At 35.1% G+C, this 22,104-nt stretch overlaps 3 protein-coding genes across 3 annotated transcripts; 1 reads left to right on the forward strand and 2 right to left on the reverse strand.

Annotated features, from left to right (window-relative positions):
• Positions 1–4,009: 4,009 nt before the first annotated feature.
• On the reverse strand, positions 4,010–4,996 carry LOC110780887 (glycine-rich protein 5). Its single transcript, XM_021985183.2, has one exon. It carries the CDS (start codon positions 4,870–4,872, stop codon positions 4,327–4,329), a length of 546 nt encoding a protein of 181 aa, XP_021840875.1. The 5' UTR covers positions 4,873–4,996; the 3' UTR covers positions 4,010–4,326.
• A 4,924-nt stretch (positions 4,997–9,920) lies between these two features.
• LOC110792211 (uncharacterized) lies at positions 9,921–11,997 on the forward strand. The gene is made up of 2 exons (XM_021997021.2): positions 9,921–10,238; positions 11,519–11,997. The coding sequence occupies exons 1-2, from the start codon at positions 10,000–10,002 to the stop codon at positions 11,694–11,696; spliced, it is 417 nt and encodes a 138-aa protein (XP_021852713.1). The 5' UTR covers positions 9,921–9,999; the 3' UTR covers positions 11,697–11,997.
• Positions 11,998–12,075: 78 nt separating this feature from the next.
• LOC110792222 (uncharacterized) lies at positions 12,076–19,804 on the reverse strand. The gene is made up of 14 exons (XM_021997037.2): positions 19,358–19,804; positions 19,071–19,150; positions 17,898–18,098; positions 17,470–17,561; positions 16,929–17,116; positions 16,622–16,803; positions 15,766–16,110; positions 15,627–15,691; positions 15,083–15,131; positions 14,815–14,971; positions 13,601–13,685; positions 13,446–13,515; positions 13,201–13,341; positions 12,076–12,602 (listed from the first exon to the last, which is right to left on the reverse strand). The coding sequence occupies exons 1-14, from the start codon at positions 19,455–19,457 to the stop codon at positions 12,276–12,278; spliced, it is 2,082 nt and encodes a 693-aa protein (XP_021852729.1). The 5' UTR covers positions 19,458–19,804; the 3' UTR covers positions 12,076–12,275.
• Between the last annotated feature and the right edge of the window lie 2,300 nt (positions 19,805–22,104).

The following is a 22,104-nucleotide window of genomic DNA, read 5'->3' on the forward strand; positions in this document are numbered from 1 at the left end:
TGGAATGAACATTTATTTATTTTCGGAAATGAACATGTATTTATTTATTTGGAATGAACATTTACTATTTTGGAAATGAACATTTATTTATTTATTTGGAAATAAACTACAAAAATGAACATTTACTATTTCGGAAATGAACATTTATTTATTTATTTGGAATGAACATTTACTATTTTGAAAATGAATATTTATTTATTTATTTGGAAATAAACAATATAGGCTCTTGTAAAAACATAAAAGACCAATGAAGTGAACAATTTCATTATGAACATTAACCATATATTTATTGTGAACAAACAAATAAACAAAAAAGAACAAATAATTCAACAAAAAAGAACATAAAATATAAAAAAGAACATAAAATTCCAGAAAAAAGAACAAACAATACAACAATTATGAAATTTTTTATGATGAATTTTAAAGCCAACATGAAAGAACAAACAATACAACAAGAAAGAACAAACAATAAAGCAGCTAGATAATTATTATGAACAAACAAATAAACAAAAAAGAACAAATAATTCAACAAAAAAGAACAAACAATATAAAAAAGAACATAAAATTCAAGAAAAAAGAACAAACAATACAACAATTATGAACAATTTTATGATGAATTTTAAAGCCAACATGAAAGAACAAACAATACAACAATAAGTTTGATGAATGAATTTAAAAAACAACAAGAAAGAACAAACAGTACAACAAGAAAGAACAAACAATACAAAAAGAAAGAATAAAAGATTAATGAAGAGTATAATCATGAACATTAACCATATGATTATTATAAACAAACAAATAAACAAGAAAGAACAAACAATATAAAAAAGAACATAAAATTCCAGAAGAAAGAACAAAAAATTTAACAATTATAAAAATTTGATGATGAATTTAAAAAACAACATGAAAGAACAAACAGTATAACAAGAAAGAACAAACAGTACAATAAAAAAGAACAAACAGCCGACAAGAATGAACAAACAATATGAGCGCGTCGTTTTTGGGGGGTACATCTAGAGCTGGTTGTACCCAGGTATAGCAGTTAGCGATTGCTTTTGTGATTTATATTTAAGAAAAATATAGTCATGTGAGGTCTTGTTCGATTCGTCTCAATAAATATTTTTTACATATCATCTTTTTATTTTTTTCTTATCCGTAATTGAAAATATTAATGTTTGAAGTCGTGCATTGACAAACGTGACTAAATAATTGTCTCGTGTAAATAAGAAAACAGAAATTTTATATTATTTTAATTTGACTTTAGTGTAATAGATGTTGGCAGGTTAATTATTTATTTAAGTTAGTGTTTGTTAAAAAAAAATTGGTTATAAGTTATGCTAATGAGAAGTAACTATATGTGCTGATAATAAAGTAGGAAGATAAGTTTCTCGATGGTAATTTTTTATTGTTAATATTTTTCATCCTATTCCTCCTGCAAATAATAGATGGATGGAATACAGGTGATGGATAGATTGGGTGAAGCGGATGGATCATGGATGCAGGTGACGCTCCACTCAATCCGAACTCGATCCATTCCGATCTCTATTTCTAGGTATGCGGATGACAGTGAAGTTGTACGGACGTACAATTATGATCTTATAGGAACTTATTACACCATAGAGCAAATATATGAAATCATACAGAACGTAATTAGTTACCCGATCTAACCTGGTGTCCTGGTCCATTTTAAATTTTGACCCGAGCCCAATCCTGACCCAGCCCATTACACAATTCTAGATGATCGAGATCAACATGCAGTCGTAGAGGGCCGGTGTAATGGACTCATGCTTTGACTAAGAGAGTACAATTAGTTGCGGATATGTGTAAGTATTATTCACAAGTCAAAACTATTAGAGGAATTTAGAGGCACTGCAAAACTGCATGTGCATGTATTTATCATGATGCTCGAATTCGTCTTGGAAAGTTGGAAGTTCGGAACGTACGATTTAATGAGGATAATGACTTTCACTCCTTCTTACTAGGGTTTTTATATTGGGTTATTGGATCAGTTATAAACGTTGGGGTGTCGTCAAAATCAGTTAATGTCGTATGGTTTACGTTTTTATTAATTGGGTTGGTTCGGATGATGTCGGGTCATAAATTATTTCGGATTGAGCGCGGTTTTTGTTCGGGTAACTTCAGTACGGGTAAATCTCGAGTTCGGTTTGAACTGGTTATGGTTTAAACGGTTTTGTGTCGTTTGATTTGGTTCTGATTGCGTTTGGCTTAGGTGTATGTCGGATTCGGGTACAATTTTGACTGGCTTACTTCGGGTGCGAGTCATGTCCGGATCGGCTAAGTGTCGGATTCGAGTCGAGTATGGATCGGTGAGTCTTGGGTTCAGGTTAAGTTCAGATCAGTCATACCTCGGCTACGAGTTTATTACTGCAGATTGAGTTTGCGGTTCATGTTTAGATCGGGTTAATTTAAGCTTGTAAGGGATAAATTATAGTAATGGCGAAAAATTTTAACACTAAAAATAGATTAGTTTTACATTATACCTGGGTAACTTTCAAATATTTTGACTTAACTTTTACTCCGACGTACAGTATTTATTGTACACCACCTTTTAATTAGAATGTGTGTATAAAACTTTTTTAGGTTGTTGTATATTATAGAGGGCCATTTTCGGTCAGTTCGAAAACGTTTTCATATGTTGAATTTAACGGCTTTAGCAAGATGTTTTAGTAAATTGGTAAAAACACCAAACTCGGATTAGTTAGTAAAAAAAACAATGAATGCAAGAGTTGACTTAATATTTTGCAATTCAACCCTCAAGGTGAGCCAACTAGACACTACAAGAATTTGTATCTTTAACGACAACCTAATTACGACGGGTCGAAAATCCCGTCGCAAAAGCCTTTTGCGACGGGGCTAACAACCAAACAATGACGGGAATAACCGTCGCAAATATCTTTTACGACGGGTTTACAACAAATTTACGACGGGATTTCTATTAATGACGGCCCCCTTTTATGACGGGTTCGCGACAGGAAATCCCGTCGTTAATCAACGATTATTAGCCTTTCGTGACGGGATTTCCCGTCGTTAATAGTACCATTTCTTGTAGTGAGAGTTTCATGATTAGTGACATACTAATCTAGCTTGTACATTAGAAATCCAATTAAACTTGCGTTGCCCCTAAGGTTTTAAACGTTGAAATTGAAAGAGTCGTCACCAAACCATTTATATTCTGTTTGGAAAGATTATGACTTGTAGATAAGACATTGAAATATATTGAAACCGTTTAGTGATCCAAATTTGGGAATGAGACACTTATTTCGAATCGGCTAAGGTATATGAAAATCCAATAAGAATCATTTTCGTCCAAATAATCCTAGCATTAATCTAATTTAGGCGGGTGAGCATGCATTGTTTATCAAGTTATTTATAGAATTTGGTGATCACTTCTAGTTAGTCTTTCAAATCGGCCCACCAGCACCGGATCCTCCACCAGTCGCACCAGCACCGGCCAGCACTGCCTCCAAAGCATGCAATAGGTGTTGTAAGCATTCCCATTAGTTCTTATTACAAGTGAGAAATGGAGGGCTATGTGGGTCTATATAGCGAAAAGTTCGACGAAAAAACTCCGAAAGTTGTGTCTCCAAAACCTTGGAACGGTTGAGAGACTAAAGAGAATGATCAATTTATACTCCGTAGTTAGCTAGTGTTACGTTGGATCAACTTTAAATTTAATACCTTGAACCGTTTAAGTTGAAAAAAAGAATGGTCATGTTTGGCTGTTACATGATTAGCAAAAAAAATTAGAGGATTTGGCCTAGATGTTCATGTACTACGTAAGATTTATCTAAGGCTTTGGGAGAAAAATTCTTGAAATTACTATTACTTTGTTTCTTAATGACTTAATCATCTTTTTTTTTTTAACCCAAAACTAAAAATGTATCGACGTCATTTGCTAACCAATGCATACTATGTACTTAATTAACTAATGAGGCCGGATTGAACATCTAATGGCATGCATGCGAGCTGATTAATAATGAGGCCGGAGTGATCGAACATCTAATTAACTTAATTGCACGACATGATCATGATTATGAAGGTAAGGAAGTTATTACAAATATACCATTCAATAATAAAACAACAAGAAAAAGAAGATGATGTATGTTGATCGAACACTTTTCAAGTGTATCACTACAATGCTAAAACAAAGGATCAAATCAGAACACTTAGCTTAAAGCATATGTTGCGTTACATGCTATGCGTACATAAAGCCTTAGGACACGATGAACAACTAAATTAAATTTAGTACTCTAGTAACTAGGAGCTTAGGAGGCCTTGTGATTTAACTTAGGCTTGTGCTCAAAGTCAAGGAAGCCCATTTCCAAGTCCTCCACCAGAACCACCACCAAATCCAGCTCCAGCGCCACCGCCAAGTCCACTTCCAAGACCGCCACCGCCAAGTCCATTTCCAAGCCCGCCACCGCCAATTCCACTTCCAAGCCCGCCACCACCTCCACCTCCAAACCCTCCACCACCACCTGCTCCTCCACCCAAACCACCACCAGCTCCAGATCCTCCTCCAGCTCCAAAACCAGCACCCCCACCAGAACCACCACCACCACCTCCGCCAAATCCTCCTCCACCTCCACCTCCACCACCAAGACCACCACCAGATCCTCCACCAGCACCGCCTCCAAATCCAGAACCCCCTCCAAGACCAGAACCTCCACCGAGGCCACCACCACCTCCACCACCAAATCCTCCACCCCCTCCACCTCCTAGGCCTCCACCGTGGTGCCCAAAGAAGAACTTCTCATCATTAAAGGAACGAGAGGTTGCTAGTTTCCTAGCACTAGTATTGTAAACTAGTGCACCAAGAAGCAAACATAGGAAAACCTTGCTACAAGTCATCTTTTGTAGTAGGGTTTTTTTTGTAATAGAAAATTAGAAGATTTGGGATGAGAAGTGAAGGGCTGCACAAGGGGATTTTATAGTGATAGAATTGACTAAAGGAACTGTAGAAGTTGTATTGCTAAAAGGTTGGAACGGTTGGGAGAATGTTTAATAATCAATAATGTATATGTTCATCTAATAACCGTGTTGGATCAACTTTATTGCTTTCAACTGCTTTATTTCAGAAATAAGAACTTCATGGTAGCTGGCGATTTAATCTTAAACCATATATCTTTGGTAGATTAATCTTTCCATATATGCTCTCATTTCACTTTTAATTACTCGAGCGTGGATAACCAACTAGTTTCGTCATTGATTAAAGTCTTGGGATACGGTGTCTGGTATTACCAACACCTGTAATCGAAACTCATATACACATATAGTACTATTCGTCCTTTAAGTTACAATAACAAAAACAAAAAGCACCTTTAGATTTGTTTCGTTATCGCTCATATGATGTCCGAGTTTTATTTTCTCATGACATAAATCAAACTTCATGTTATATGTAGAATTTAATGCATGGTATTTTTAGGAATGAAAGGGAATTTTTCTTTTGAAAAGTTTTTGGACGATGATATAGGTCGCAAGTTGCGACAACAAAATATTGTCGCAACCTTACGTGTCGGCGTTTCATTGGTACATGTAGGCACCACGTAGGCTACGCGTCATCAATTTTTTTTTACTATCAATTTAATATTTTTACTATGAAAATATATAAATAAGGTAGTCGATATAAATCAGGAAAGAAATATTTATTATATTTATAGTAAATATATATTTCTTTTTATCTTATAAATTACAAATTAGAAAAATAAAAATTATAATCTAATTATGTATTTTTGTGTAATTAAAAAATACATCGAATTAATTTTAAAAATACACTAATTGATAACATAAAAATATATTTCATGTAAATAAAAATTCATAATTATACATTACTTTAAAATATTATTTTAATTTTAATTTTAATGATTAGGTTAGTTTTAGGTTTTTTCATAGTAAAAAAAATCGTTCGTCTCTCCCGCCACACTACACAAAATCACGAGCCAGTAATTTTCGAGTTTATCTAGAGAGGAAGAACTGCACTTGAACAATACTGATAGACTATTGAAGAACAATTTTTTTCCATATGGGGGGGGGGGGGGGGGTAAATGGGAAAGATGAAGGTGGATGAAAAAAACCAATAATGGGGCGGAGGGTAAATGGAAAAGATGAAGGTGGATGAACAAAACCAATAATGACGCAATACTTTTCCAGTTTTCCTAATCTTTTATTTTCAATGCATGGTATTTCTTATTTTCCAAGTACTCCGTATAACTTGGTAAATGTCCTTTTTATTTATTTCCTGTATCATGTAAATAATCAAAAGTATTAGAATTATTTTTTTGAAATGAAAGTTACATTATTCAATTTGTAAATTGGAATATTAATTAAGATTTTTTTACCATTTTTGTAACATGTATAATAGGTTATAAAATCTAAATATTTTAGTTTCCAAATACATTTATGACACATAAGCGTGCCATGTCACCACTGTGACACGGCTTAAAGGTCGCATGTTGCGACCTTTATCATTTCCGAAAGTTTTTTTTAAAAAAAAGAAGAAGAAAGAAATGAATATTTCGTTTGTGTGGATGTGAGAAATTTAAGGGGTGGATAATAATCACATGTGTTGTTTCTTTAAATGGATGGCAACATGTCTTTTGAGGTGCCAACTATTACTTTACGGATCCATAAGTGAATAATATAACATTTGAAAATGAAAGATAGTGATAGAGAGTGATAGACCTAAGCTATATTCACTATTCAAGGTAAGTAACTGTTATAACGGATGCAAAGAAAGATTAAATAACGTAATTAAAGAACGCAGAGATTTAACGTGGTTCACTGACAATGTGTTAGCTACGTCCACAGGCAGAGGGGAGGAAAATTTTATTGATCTTGAGGAATACAGATTACAGAATACGGCTAGGTTATGACCTAAAGAGTTTATATAATACTCTCTAGACAAATGCGGAAAAGCCCAGAAAATAGGCCCAAAACAGATAACCCGTGTCCAAAATAACAGATACGGTAAAGTTCGGGGGCGTTCTCCCGAACCCCATCGGGGACCACGTTGCGTCCCCGAACCCTAAACTAGGGGCGTCGCCCCTGGACCCCGACTCGCTGACCGGGCAGCGAGATCCCCGTGTTAAGGCGTTGCCGTAAGAGACTTGACCGATTCAAGGCATTATCTAACAGTAACAATCCAGCTTAATTATTTATTGACTTTTGAAAAAAGACATTAGTTTCTTAATTTCATTATACATTGATGTGAATTTCAATGTATGTTTTCTTAATTTCAATCCAGCTATATTCACTATTGGTGTTATCTTTCGGGTATTCCATCTTATAATTGTTACTATAACTTCTTAAAAAGGGATCGATATAACGTAACCTAGAGTAAAATGACTAATGAGTATTGTACGCAATTAGCTTTGTAGAGCATAATATGCATGGTAAAATCTAGACCTGAGCAAAAGGCGGGTCGGGCCGGGCCGGGTCAAGGGCATAAAAATCTGTCCATTATATCGGGTCGGGTCGGGCCAAACTTCGGGCCAATTTTGTGCTTTCGGGCCATTTTTGGGCCGGGCCAAATTTATAACTAAAATTTTTATATTACGTTGTCCAAAGCCCGCAAAACTTTTTAAAAGTTCGGATCGGGACGGGCTGGGCCTGAAAACCGGGTCGAAAATGGCTACCCAAAACCCGGTAATTTTCGGGTCGGGCCAGCGTTGATCAGCTCTAGCTAGTAAAATCTATACCTAGTATTTAAAAAAGAACACCATAGACCATTAGATGACACGTGTCACCCATCTTTCAAAGATCATTAGATAACACGTGTCACCTCATTTTTCCTCCATAATTTTCTTTTTTCATTTTTTCATTTTGTTATACGAAATATTTTACAGCTTCAACACCTCATCCCCTTCATCTTCCCCATTCAATATCAATTCACCATTTAGTTCATATATTCATTCAACCTCTTCCACTCCATCTCCATATTTAACACTCAATATTAATTCATCATCTAATCTATATGTTTTTTAATTTAAATTTAACTCATATATAAATCATATATTCCCATTTCAATATCACAAACCTTCAATAAAATTAAATCTTTAAAAGACGGCTTAATAACCATTAATATAATTGTCCGTTATTTGAACGGGCTCAAAAGCTAGTTCCATTTAATGCCATGATCCAATGACAAATAAGGTCATCAGGGGCGGAACTAGCATACACCAAGGGTGTGCACCTGCATACCCTGATTGCATCTGGTTAAACATATTTTGAAGCAGCTATGCATCATAGAATTGATTTGGTTTGATGGTTAAAGGTGATATTCAACACTTATGAGCCAAGTGATCCGTGTTCGAACCCAACTATAAACATAAATTGATTTTAATTTTCTTTTTGCTCTTTATTCCTCTCTGTAGTACTTTTTGAGAACTTAAAAACAACCATTAATTTTTAGGCTTCATAATTTGCATACCCTAAGTAAAAATCCTGGATACGCCACTGAAAGGTCATGGTACAACTTTGAACAGCCATACCCAAAATTCTTAATATGGAATGTAACAAAACAAAAATGATGCATGGGTAGGTTTTGTTTAATTAAAGCTAAAGAAGTGTATTATTCTTAATTAGGACTCCTACCCTGCGTAATTGATGATTTAGAGTCCTAATCACAAAAGCAGTGGTTTCTAGAATGAGTTTGGTTTAATTTTCCTCCAACTTTGGGCGGCTTTGATGGAGCTAGGTCCATGCCCGAATTAGTAAATTTTTAACATCTTCATAAGGTATAAAATTGATGAGAGTTAAATTTTGCAGGTGAGAAAGTAAGCCTAATTATTTGTGGAATGTGGTTTCTACTTTCTACTTTCTACTTTCTAGGCTTTAGCCCGTGGTTTAGGAATTAGCTATGACTTTATTCATCTGAAATTATTTGGTCCATTAATATGTTCATATGAGCCATTGTGTGTTAGTTGTTGATGGATTGGGATTTTGGGAGGATGGCAATCATGGCATCAAGTAATTTGGAATTGGTCGGTCACAAATTGCATGCCCCTTATGTAGCTAGATGGCACTATGGCACTAAGCCAGGCCGATTTGAGAAGGAAATACAATCGATTTTTATGATGTATTTGTTGACAATATTGTTACTTTCATAAAATTAGGAATTGTAGTTATCATCCGTTAAACACCCGATCTGATTCACCCGTTCCACCCGCAGATGACGGATGGAACGGATGCGAGTGATGGGTTATGTGGGTGGCGGGTGGATCGGATGTTGGTGATGGATTATGCGGGTGGCAGGTGGATCGGATGTAGCTGATGGATGGGGGTGAAGCTCCATCGGACCCGAATCTGATCCATTGCCATCCCTAAAACTATCCTGCATAACCATTATCCGATACGACCCGAACCGGTTTGAGTTTACTTAACCTTTGAGCACTTAACCTTTGAGCGACGTACCTAGGAGTTTTCCGCTGGTTACCCCCAATTCGAAACCGACATTGTTACCCAATTTGACAACCATCATCATTATCATTACCCCATTGCCTCAAAGAGGCTTCTGCAAAAGGGGGGTCGGGCGTACGCAACCTTACCCTATAATTGCAGGGAGGTTGTTTTTGTTTCCAATTGACCCAAAACCGATAACAGAACAACAACAGAACGTCCATCTTCTACTTCATGGAAAGGAAGTGAAAATGTATCAAGAGCCATTTTAATTTAATCCATTACATCCCACAGCCAAAAGAACAAATAAATCTTTGGCTCCATCGAAAATTTAACCAATTTGACAACCCTACTTGAAAAATGAATTTGGTACAGTTTCATAAATTAATGGGCCTAGTCAAGTACCATCTCATGAGCGACGTCGTACGATGGCCCAAGGGAAGAAATAATATAATTGGGCCGGCCGGTTAAACAAAGTTGGTTTTGTTGTTGGCTTATTTACTCTAATAAATTATCTAAAACTCATACAAAAATTATCCACAAATATATCCAAAAAAAAACTGAGGTGGCTGGTCTTCCTCTATGAGCTGCATTCATAGTCATTCTCCATCCCTTCACTTGCTTAACCTGCAAAAGCATAAACAAAATGCTGAAAAATCAACCAATTTACAATATGGGTTTTTCTCCAGCTACTCAGCAAAGAGGCACTGTAACATTATATCCAAAGTTGCAGTTTTACCTTTGAATGTAGAAACTTTTCATACTTCTCTCACACTTGCTGTTGCTAAACCTGCTAATACTGAAGTTCTGTTCCAAACCAGGTTTGTTTCTCTTTTTACCCTTCGATCTCTTTCATTCAAGTATTTTTTTTTTTTTGTTCTACTATGAGGAGTTCCCACCGCCTTCGCCGTGTGGACTAATCTCCCGTACCTCGATGGGCAGCATCCCTCCCGGTTGAGATTTTTTCCATTCTCAAGGCTCAAATCCGAGACCTTGGTTAAGGAGCAAGAAGCTTTTAACCACTCATGCCAACCTCCATTGATTTTTATTCAAGTATTTGATAGTGTATTTGATAGTGTATTTGGTTGACGGTAATATATGATACAATGGTTAATTGTAATGAATTTGTGTAGTTTTGAAATAAAGTCACAAATATGTGTAGTATATACACTTTATGAAAGCAAACACATAATTGAAAGTAATGTTTTTACAGCCATTGACTTGAAATTTTGTTTATAAATTATACACCTCTGTCTCTTTTTGTTTTTTACGTTTTGTATTTTTCACGCGTTTTAACGAATAATTAATTTGCATTGAAATCCCTCAATTTTTTTATTTAAACGAAATAAATTACGTTGATTTATAATGTTTTCACTTTTATCAAAATTCTGATATTGGGAAATGAAAAAAAAATTAAAGTCCCAATGGAAAAGTGTGAGAGATTAAATGACCCAATGAATTTGATTGGTTAAAATAATAATTGGACACAAATTTTGATAGAATACTAAGTTATTTATGTGATAATATAAAAGGAAATGTAAAGAACATTTTAAAATACCAAAAAAAGGAAAACGTAAAAAACAAAAAGAGACGGATGGAGTAAAAATTTATTACCATTATTAATCTCATAATCTCATTTATTATTGCCTATCAAATGAGTTGTTATTGTCATGCATCACACATATAACACATTTATCTTCGATGCATGAGTAATTAAGAAAAATGATTAAAATTTAAAATCAATTGTTCGTGATAAGTGATAAAGGTCACATCACATGTTAATATGTTATTACTGAATTCTTTTGTTTCATAATCCAAAGTACAGTGGATATCAACTAGCTTAGTTGGTAAAGTTTTGAGAGGTAATACTTGTACCCAAGATCTGGGATTGAATCCCATCTACACCAGTTATCACCTTGCATTTTGTGCCCTCTCTACACCAAAAAAAAAAAAAAAATTAAAAAGTACAATGTACGGAGTAGATTTTTTTCATAAGACCTAGCTAGCAACATAATTGTAACTTGTAAGTAAATACATAATGATATACTTCAATCATCTAAGACATGCTTCTGGGTTCTAATGCTGCTCGTTCAATTTGTAGTGCACTGCTGATCTTCTTCTACTTGGTAGCCAATTTTGTGGTACCACAACTTATAACGAAAGGGTTTGGTGGCGAAGGGGATGAAAACGAGAAGCCTAACAACTCCGACTCTGTGGACGAGCTGAAAGTGAGCTCAACAGCAACGAAGCGTGGTTTTAACAACAACAAACTGAAATAAGAGGAAGCATTTTCGCATATCAGCTGATGTGTGCTTGCAAATACCTATCATAGCAAAAAAGCAAAATAGAAAAAAAAAAAAAAAAAAAAAAAAAAATTGGATGGTACTTTTTTAAACAAAAATTGTACTTTTTTTTTCTTCTGTTGAATGGTACTTTTTTTTTTTTTTTAATATGAATGGTACTTTCTTTTTCCCCTATTTTGTCTTTTAACTATTTGTCTTTTGCCACACATATCAAATATCCGAAAATACTTCTTCAAATAAGCATACTTTTACATGCTCTTATATATGAGCAATATTATCCAGTATGAAGTATTTATTAGGATGTGTGAATCTTTATACTTGTATGGCAGCAGCGGCAACAGTACAACTAGAGAAATTCAGAACATAAACAAGAAAACATCTTAGCTAATTCTTGAATATCAAAATATTTTCCATTTCTATAATGTTCTGTACGACTGTACCCGAACACAAAAAAATAATTACAATATTGTCCATGGAAATTTTGATGGACTAATAACTCTATCTAATTTACAATTGATTATAACGTAAAAACAAAAAAACAAAAAAAAAAGTTCTTCAAACAACTGTCCAATCATTTTCATCTAAACCAGATGAGTTGTTGGCTGGGGGTTGTGTGTTTTCAGGTTTAGGAGGCTTCTTTGAAAACAGAGTCGATCTACTATCAAAAAAATTCGAAAATGGCTGACGGTTTGGAGGGTCTTCCGTACTATTATTCTCCTCTGAGGATGATTTTCTTGTCCTGTTTTTACGGCCAAACATTTGGGTTAACTTCTTAAAACGGGGTTTTGGTTCCTCCGGGGCGGCATTCACATCTTCGGACTGTTTCACTGCTTTCATGACATCATCTGGCCGAAGAAATATTGCTTCAACTGTTTCATAAACCTGCACAGAGCGATAAGATAAAAATACACCAGTGTCAATAGTTTTGTCAGATGTATCAGCGGGTTTAGCAACAGCAAGAGTGAGAGAAGTAGGAAAAGTCTCTACTGAACTGAACTGAAAAATAAGCCCTAAAAGCCAAAAAGAACAGGGCCTTACTCTATCAGTTTATGTTTGAGAGTCAAGCTAAAAGGGTAAATGAGGTATTCCCTCCATCCCTAAATAATAGGCCAAATTTCAATTTAGGGCATCCCAAAGATAATCTCACTTTCTAAAAGAAGCAAGGTAGACTATTAATTTACCCAAATATGATCTTTTAATCTCACTTTCTAAAATAAGCAAGTCAGACTATATTAACTTACCCAAATATGATCTTTACCACCTTAAACTAAAGATTAAGGAAATACTACTCTGCTGCATGTACAGTCTAAAAACTTACGTAGACAACAATACTTGAGGATTTTCAATTCAAAATTTAATTGTAGAGAACCTCATCAAATATGCCTACTGAACAACCGCATATGGGTAAGTACAGAACCAGCAAGTTGGTATGAAAGACAAGTACGAGAACAGCATGATATTCAGTTGTTGGAAGATGTACCTGGCAAATATCATCGATTTTATCGATCCAGGCATCACCATGAAATGAAGCAACTACAAAATCTTTACACTCAGAGAAAAGTTTTGCTACATTGTCATCTGTAGAAAGCTTAGACTCGGCAATCATGAATCCAAAACCAAGCTGAAACCAAGTAAAGATAAAGATGAAAGATTGTCAACAAAACTTTCTCTTAGTGAATGGAGATGAATAAAGCATAATAATGCAGTTCCAGAAACAGAACTTACCAATGACTGAAACAGCTGGCCAAATAGCTGAGACGGAGTAATGTTTTCCAATACAGTCAGCACACCTTCCCTATAGAATGCCCACGTGTTTTTCTAGTTAGTTTTAGGCAAAGTGATATGTATGTACCAACTACTGTATTATTTTTCCAACTTACACTGCCAAATCCTCGTCAAATAGTGGTGCTTGTCTAACAGCAGGCACAGACTTGGCGGCTTCCCAAAGTTCTTGCCATAAATTACCTAGAGATAAACAAGGGATCAAAAAGGTTTTTATACAAGACAACTTCTAGCATCCATTCTTTTAGGAGTAAAGATGCCAACATTCTTTTAGGAGTAAAGATGCCAAAGTTCTTGCCATAAATTACCTAGAGATAAACAAGGGATCAAAAAGGTTTTTATACAAGACAACTTCTAGCATCCATTCTTTTAGGAGTAAAGATGCCAACATACAAGCAGAACACACACACACACACACAAATAAACAAAATTTGACAAAAACCCACTAGTTGCAAAATTGAGTAGGAATGCCGAATGCCATCTCAATTCTCAGGCATTACACAGATTCAGAAGTATACCAGTGGAGAAAACATTAAACAAATGCATATTATCACTGATTAGTGATTAATAACAATATGAACCTTAGCAGAGATCTCTCGAACAAAAAGATTAACAACTTCATCCATTTTATTTACCTTGGTTTATTTTTCATTCTGACAATCTGATCTCAACATAAAGTTAAAAAAGAAACTCGTACATGCAAGTCAAGTAGCTTTGCTTCACTCACTTGAACTTTAACACACAACTCCATGAAGGGTGAGCATCAGGGACTACATCTAACAGCCTTATACACTGATCTCTCCAACGTACCCAGTAAACGACCCTATCACCCGAAACAAAAGCCAGAGGAGCATGATTATATCTATGTATAGTGAATTTCACTTCTAAAATTAATGGACAGCCAAAGATCTGTTGGTTAGACAGCACATCTGGAGCCTTCCAACGCATACATCCAGGATCTGACCCAGGAGTGTTGCACTCACTTAATAGAAGTAAAAACTAAAAAGCACATCAAACTGGGGAATGAGGGGAAGAACATACTCCTTATGGAGGCCTACCCATGAGTCAACAAGGCCGTTTATTACATGATAGAAACTTTTACTTCCTCTGCCTCAAAGTGATACTTGTCCTTTGATTTATCCCATTCTATTGTCCTTCTGGGTCATATATGTACTTTCCAAGTCATATTTGAGGATTTTCTAAATTTCTAATACACTAAATTTCAGCCAGAAATGCATCATTTAAACTTGGCTTAAATTATTACTTGATTGCTAACAAAAGATCAAATGATATGTCCAGGTGACAAGCTGACCTTCTTTCTTCATACGTCTACTTAATCGACCTCTGGAAGATGTTGAATCACCACCGCATGTACTTGCATCAGACTCATTGCCAGACTCGTTTCCTGTCCAATCAGGAGGAGAGTGCCATCTTACAAAGTCCTCAAGAATACATCCAGGATTCGCAGCCTGACAAAGGATTTCAGAATTTAGCAGCAGTCATAAACAGACACTATCAACACTGAAAATGAGATATGAAAAAACTGGAATTGTCATCCTTTCTTCAAGCACTGGACAGACCTTGAAAGCTTGCATATCAGAAAGAAGCTGGGAACAACCAGCACCAACACTGCAAATTAGTAATAAACAAGCTGTCATGAAACGGAAACAAGATATAACCCATAAACCATCTTACAATTTGACCTTTGCAAATTTAGGTAAAAAAATTAGATGAAGTAACACCCGAGGCACCAAATACACAAAACTATGGGCCGAGAACTTGCTATCTGCTATGTTCATGAAGACTGAAGCCCGATGATGATTTCATGTTAAGGTGACCCATAAATCTTTCACCTTGTTCACAAGGATAAATTGCAAAAATGCTTAAGTACGGTTAACTGAGATGCTCGTCTACACCATCATAAATTGTCGACAAGAAATTGATAGACCAATACTACCTTTATCAACTGAATTTATAAGTTAAATTTCTAGTTTGCAACATTAGCATTCACATGATTCAAGTAATTATATATTAATATGCTGTATGGAACAGAATATGGTCTTTCAGCTTGGTACAAAATAGAAAAGTTTACATAATTAACTAGAAAGTTTTGGTAGTGCTAACCTCCCTGTCCGAAGAACAAACTCTTCAGCTTCTCGGGCAAGATCCTCAGTTAGCAATGGTCCTTCCTGCAGGTGCATAGCTAATACCTCAGTAACAGAAACAAGAAGAAAGCATCATATACACACTACATTAAACAAACCTGTGTCAAGGGAGCATACACAGGCTCTCCCGTTTCCAATAATGTCAAATTTTCAGCCTGATGACTGACTCCCAGTCTTACAACAAGATCCCCAGTATTTGTTTTGGCATATAGAAAAGAGCCTGAAGTTATTCTTTCAACCGAGGAAGGCACTCCATCGGCATCACAACCGGCTTCTCTAATTAACGATTCCAATGAGTCGGTAGCAATAGCACGACGTTTCTTTCTAGAAAGACAGCAATTCATAAATTGCATTTGCTGATAGAGCAAACAAAAACTTAAATCCGGTACTTCATTAAGAGGAATTCCAGGTATATATAGCTCTTCCATCCAAAGTCTTCTGAGCTGCACAAATAGAAAATTAAGTTTCTTAAAATACTAGGATTTCATAATTTGTCTTATGGAGTAAATTGGAAGTACTACATTGTGGTTTGTAAGACAAAGAAAAACGGGAAATGTATGAAGCTACAAGTCGATACAGAAATCATACATAAGAAACAGTTGAAAAAAATCAGAACTTAGGAGTTGACACGAGGTCTTAAAAGACTTCATCAAAAGAAGTTGAAAACATTTAAAGTAGGAAATACGAAGTATATTATAGGGTTCCCTTAGAACTGAGATTTTTAATCGACACATGAGTCTTGGATAGTAACAAAATCTGAATCAGTTTACCACTTTCTGTGTCAAATGGTAAACCAAAAGATAGTCCCTCTTGTTTCTTTCTTCTATTTGATATGATTTCCCAACTAGGGCACATTTATTTATTGGGAGTGGGGAGGTTAAGGATGTTCTTCAATTTTCATCACCACATGACTTCGTATAAGAATCGATACTTAAAATTATGTAAATGACTTACTTCAGAGATAATCCTGCACCAAAATAATGCCATCTTCCTTAACGTCTTAAAGCTTCCCATGACTTCAGAGATTTTAACAATCAAGCTCGGTGGCGGTGCACCATGGATATCTCTTGGTAATGCCATGGCGCTAGGCAAACTTTCAACTAAAAAGCCGACTTTCCTACCAGGAGTAAGTCCCTCTGCGAACATCTTGTAGATATTACAATGGATGTGAAGATCACTAAGGTATAATTGACCAACTTTTAAAAAAAAATGGTTATTCTATATTGTAAGTGTTTGACCATGTGAGCAGCTATAAACTGACCAGCATCAAGTATAGATTGAATTAAAGCCCAAGCTTCATCGTCCCTGAACTCAGAAGTAATTTTTTCCTCCTTCCCCCGGAGCATCGACTTCACTGCAGAGATACCCAAACTCGCCCTTTCTCGAACTGGGGAAGAACTTGCAGATGAAGTGAGAAGATCTTTCACTGACCTATAGTTCTTCTCTGATCTGTCAAGTACCAAAACTGGGTAAATTAACCAAAGAGAACACCGATAATAACTACTACATAGCATCAACCAGATTCAAGACAAAGAGCAGGATAGCTGCAGCATGAAATGGATTTATTGAACTTCCAGAAAAGACGGAAAACTTCATTAACATCAACGGAGCAACCTCAACCTTTAAAAGGGTACTGACTTTTCTTGCGAGTAAAAATGAAGAATAAATGACTTAAATGAAAAAATCTTTAGCTTTACAAGTTAATTTCACCTGATGTACCAGGCATGTATTTGCTTATATTGCACACAGTGAAAAACCCAAAAGAAAAACAACTGGATGAAATTAGTGAAAGTTGAACTTACTCAATTGCAATAGCCAGTTGCTTCAACACAAATGAAGGTGGGATGATATCTCTGTTGTTGGCATCATAGCTATCTGAAGATGTCTCCAACCCCTGAACATATCAGCAAAACTCCACTCTCAAGTTGAATTTGATTTGTAAAATATAATCAAACAATGATGGGGTAGAAGAAAATTAGGATGAGAACCTAATACGAATTATGCAAAGTTGGTTGAACTACAACCGTACTTATTAAAGCAAAATGTGATTCCTAAATTCAGGATTATCATCTGATCCTCAACCAGATGCCGGTGACTACTAAATGTGACTAGACTGCGTGAAACTAAAGCTCAATTTTTCTCATAACATTGAATCAGGTATAACGTAGAAGTGCAAGAAGAGAACTTATCATAGAGTACAATATTTAAAGTGGATGGTATATTATTTCACCTTCGCTTCAGCAGCAACTTTCTCATTGTACAAGTAAATATTTTCATCAAAAATTGCAAAAGCCATCTTTATATCCTCAACGTTCTCTGTGTCTTCAGCTCCCTTTTTACCTCTTCCGATATTCCTTAGTCTATCATGCCATTCCTGTTTTGTTCCTATACTAGGTGGCTTCCATCGGGACTGCTTTGACTCGTTGAAACCCTATAATAACAAAGTGGTCAGGACACAGAATGTTTCCAGAAGTGACGACAAACACAACACAATGTTTTTAAAGTTAAAAACTAAATTGGAAGATAACTGTGGATTGACCATGGCCATTTGGTATGCTATGACATATATTTGGTCAATCATCACAATTTCTTCATAAATCACAAAAACAACTCAATGTTTAATTATGAGCTTCAGCCTCCCTAAGAACACGTCCTAGGTTTCATTTATACTGCATTCTATCTACTACACAGGCTAACAAGTACACCGCAGTAGGGCTTAAAATGCTTTTAAACAAGCCTATGGAAGCTTAACTTTACACCACTGTTGAGGAGAAGACTACAGTTCTAGCAGCACGAAAGACACTAGTCCTACCCTCACAACAGAATTCAAGAATGTTTGCGCGAAAACAGTTCCTGAATTCCTACAGTCTCCACCAGTAACGTGGCAACTCCAGTAGCAATAGGAATAAATAAAGATACAGATTGTGGAATAACAAAAACAACTGTCCTTAATTATAATCAAAGTCCATCTTAACTTAATCAAAGAAACAACATTTCTACACTTTTAGTAGTTACTCCATACGTAGTATAGTAGTTCAATCCTTCGGGCCACAAGCCAAGAACCTATCCCCATTTCGAGAATGCATCAAACGATCACATCCCGGGCACCGAAAACTGCTGACTTCCAATTACAAAAGTTTAGCACTTGCATTTCAACTAATCAGTTCTGACACCACATTTCTTAGTAATCCAAATTCAACCTAATTCAACCCAAAATTCCCAGCCACTAGACACCGAAACTGAAAACGAAAATTTCAACCAGCAAATAGCAAATCAAATCAAATGCAAATTCACCAAATCAACAACACCGATATCACCAATCAACCAACATTCAAAAAATTCAAATGTGCATATTAACCTTCTTTTTAAAATTTCAGAAATTCCAAATTTCAAAAAAACTGACCTTTTTTTCAGCCTCAGAAGATGACAACACTTCCTCAAATTGACAACCCGAATTCTTCCTACACTGCTGCTCATCTGAATCTAAAAACCAACAACAAAATTCCGCCAAAATTCAAATGTTATCAAAAAAGTTATCTTTTCCGTATTTGTTGAATTACCAATATAAAATCCAGCTAAATTGATGCTGTAAAAACTGAAGAGAAAATATAGAGAAAATAAAACCCGAAAATGAGGGTTAATAAAAAAGAAGAAAAAGGTGGGAGGAGAGAGAAAGAAAAGGGGGGAAACCTTTAAGATCGGATTTGAAATCAATGAGAACTCTCTCCGCTTTAGCAGCTGCGGAATGAAAGGCTGTCCTTGCCTTCGAAACTAGCGATCCTCCCTCCATTGTTATTTTCTCTCTCCTCAACTCTCAATTTCCGATGATTTCTCCGACTTTTACTCCCATTTTTTGGTTCATTTTATAGTGCAAGTAATCAGAGAAAAATGAAATGGTTGACAGGAGCAAACGAGGAAGAAGAGGGAGAAGATGGGGGACAGTAGTCAGTCAATCAGAGAAAAATATTGTTTTCCTAAAAATTTTGGGTTTCTTTCTTTTCGGGATTTGATTAATTATAATTTTGGCGTAGAGTGTGGCAGAGGGTGATATTGAGGATCGAATTGATCTCGGATTTTTTTTATTTTTTTTTAGGGGATTTATCTCGGATCTAACTTGCCAATTTATTTATATTATAAATGGAGCGGTATATTAGAATCTGAGATCTATCATATAAAGACTTTCAGTTTAATCACTAGTCATTGATAATTATCAAGTACTCATGTGCATGACAAATTAACAATTGAAAAAAAATTACATTTAACATTAGTTAACTTTAACCTTTTTTTTTAATGTAAAATCAATTCATTAATAAAAAGTCATACGACATCTACAACAGAAATCGAATTTAACAAATACAAAAAAAAAATTGAATTAAAAAGAGGTATTCCTTCATCAAAACTACCATCGTTGGGAAGATCTTGCACTGTGGGACATCTCTCGCATATATCGCTGGAACATACCGCCTTTTCGGAGAGACGATCTAACGATTTGTTGTAGTCGCGAGGACGGTTTCCACCCGATTCATCTAAGTCAATTTGAAATTTTGATAACTGGTTCAATCTCGTATTATTCTTTATCAACGAACCGAATCCACGACGATACTCCACCAAAACTATACTAATACTAAAACCCAGATACTCAACTAATCCCACCATAGGGGAACTTACTACACTCACTAATCCCACTATAGGGGAACTTACTACACTCAAACGATGTAGTTTTATTGAATCTGAAGACAAACACATGAATAATTAAACCAAAAGGGCCGGAAATAGTTAACTTTAATTTAATAACTACTCCTTCCGTTCCTTAGTTTTCTCCCTGGTTAGAATCACGTATGTGATCAAGAAAAATGAAATCTTGGTATTATTGGATGTAAAAGTAATGATTGGATCTAGGAGATTCTACTTTTTGGAATAATTGAAAGAGAGAAAAAAAAAATGGAGTAATAAAGAAGAAACGAAAGAGAGATAGTTTATAAATTACCATTCATATTTTTACTTCTCACTAGTTGTTGGATCGTGCGCTAGCGCGCACGATCCCCCAAGGTATACAAAATTATTTTTGTAAAAATATTACTTAAAAGCTAGGAACTTACAATTTATGGTAAATGCTAAAAATGATATGTTAAAGTTAGATGTTGGATTTACATGTAACAGGAAATAGAAACTATATGGGTTTTAATTGATAGTTCGAATGTACAACATATAGGAAATTATACCCAAAGAAAACAATACATTTTGTATAACAATGGAAGGGTGAAACCGTAAATGCTCTACTGTTAAGAATAAGACAAAACAAAACAAAGAAGGAAATGAAGGGCATGCACGTAAATGCACTATTGGGTGAATAGTAATCAAAGTATGAAGCTTTATAAGTGTTAGGATTTGTACTTGTACTCGCATTGTCAATATGTTATAAATTAGGAAATTTTGTGAAACACTACCTTTAAGTTTGGTGGTTTTGTGAATTGCTACCTTATAAAAACTTTTTTTAATTTAACTACCTTATAAGTTTGGTTTGTTTGACTAACACTACCATTTGACGTTTTTCGTTAATATTTTCCGTCTTGTATTTCTTCTATTCTTTTAAATATCTCTGTTCATTTGTCATTTTGTGCATTTGCCATATTAAATAAGCGTTGTAGTGGAGTCCAAAGACGTAAAACATTAACAAAAAACGGCAAATGGTAGTATTTGTCAAACAAACCAAACTTATAAGGTAGTAAAATATAATTTCCTTTTTAAAAGGTAGCAATTCACAAAACCACCAAACTTAAAGGTAGTGTTTCACCAAATTTCCTATAAATTACCATTCATATTTTTAAAATATAAACTATGGATCGGGTGCATATGATCTTAGAAGTCTAAATAAACACGAAGTAAACAAGTACTTCCTTCGTTTAGAAATAGTTGCACCACTTTAACTTTCACGTTTTCCAACACATATTTTTTACCGTTAATATCTCTATTTATCTATTAGTAAAATGATTTTTTTTGATAAATTTGAAAAGTAGACATTGGGACTAATCCATTCATTTTTTTTATATGATAACATTTATATTTTATATATGTAAAAAGAGAGTCAGAGTTATTACAGATATAAATAGTGCATAAAGTAAAAATTGTGCAACTATTTCTAAACGGACGAAACAAATGATACGGAGTACTCCAAACTGTGAAAATCCTACTCTACGGCACATTCAACTTTTCAAAATCCTACTTAATCCCGAATAATTTACGTTGATAAGGGCAACAAAAGTAAGTAGGAAACCCTCTTTCCGTCTTTCGTGGGTGTTGATTGTTGACATGGATTAACTTCTGATTATATATTATTCATTGGCTTTGGACTCCCTCTTCGCTATCCTTAAAGAAAAGTTCACAAGAAATGGCAGAGAAAAGGTCTCATGGCATTTGGCTTTGACATTGATGGCATT

Source organism: Spinacia oleracea, chromosome 4 (assembly GCF_020520425.1).
Source record: "Spinacia oleracea cultivar Varoflay chromosome 4, BTI_SOV_V1, whole genome shotgun sequence".
Lineage (NCBI taxonomy): Eukaryota > Viridiplantae > Streptophyta > Magnoliopsida > Caryophyllales > Amaranthaceae > Spinacia > Spinacia oleracea.

What these genes read in the sequence shown, in the direction of transcription:
- LOC110780887 (XM_021985183.2), bottom strand. Translation starts at nt 4,872, where the DNA reads ATGACTTGTAGCAAGGTTTTCCTATGTTTGCTTCTTGGTGCACTAGTT.
- LOC110792211 (XM_021997021.2), top strand. Translation starts at nt 10,000, where the DNA reads ATGAGCTGCATTCATAGTCATTCTCCATCCCTTCACTTGCTTAACCTG. An exon ending in GAAGTTCTGTTCCAAACCAG is followed by an intron (nt 10,239 to 11,518) that starts GTTTGTTTCTCT and finishes TTCAATTTGTAG; the next exon opens with TGCACTGCTGATCTTCTTCT.
- LOC110792222 (XM_021997037.2), bottom strand. Translation starts at nt 19,457, where the DNA reads ATGGAGGGAGGATCGCTAGTTTCGAAGGCAAGGACAGCCTTTCATTCC. An exon ending in CAACTGGCTATTGCAATTGA is followed by an intron (nt 17,117 to 17,469) that starts GTAAGTTCAACT and finishes GGTACTTGACAG; the next exon opens with ATCAGAGAAGAACTATAGGT. An exon ending in TAGACGTATGAAGAAAGAAG is followed by an intron (nt 13,686 to 14,814) that starts GTCAGCTTGTCA and finishes GTTTATCTCTAG; the next exon opens with GTAATTTATGGCAAGAACTT.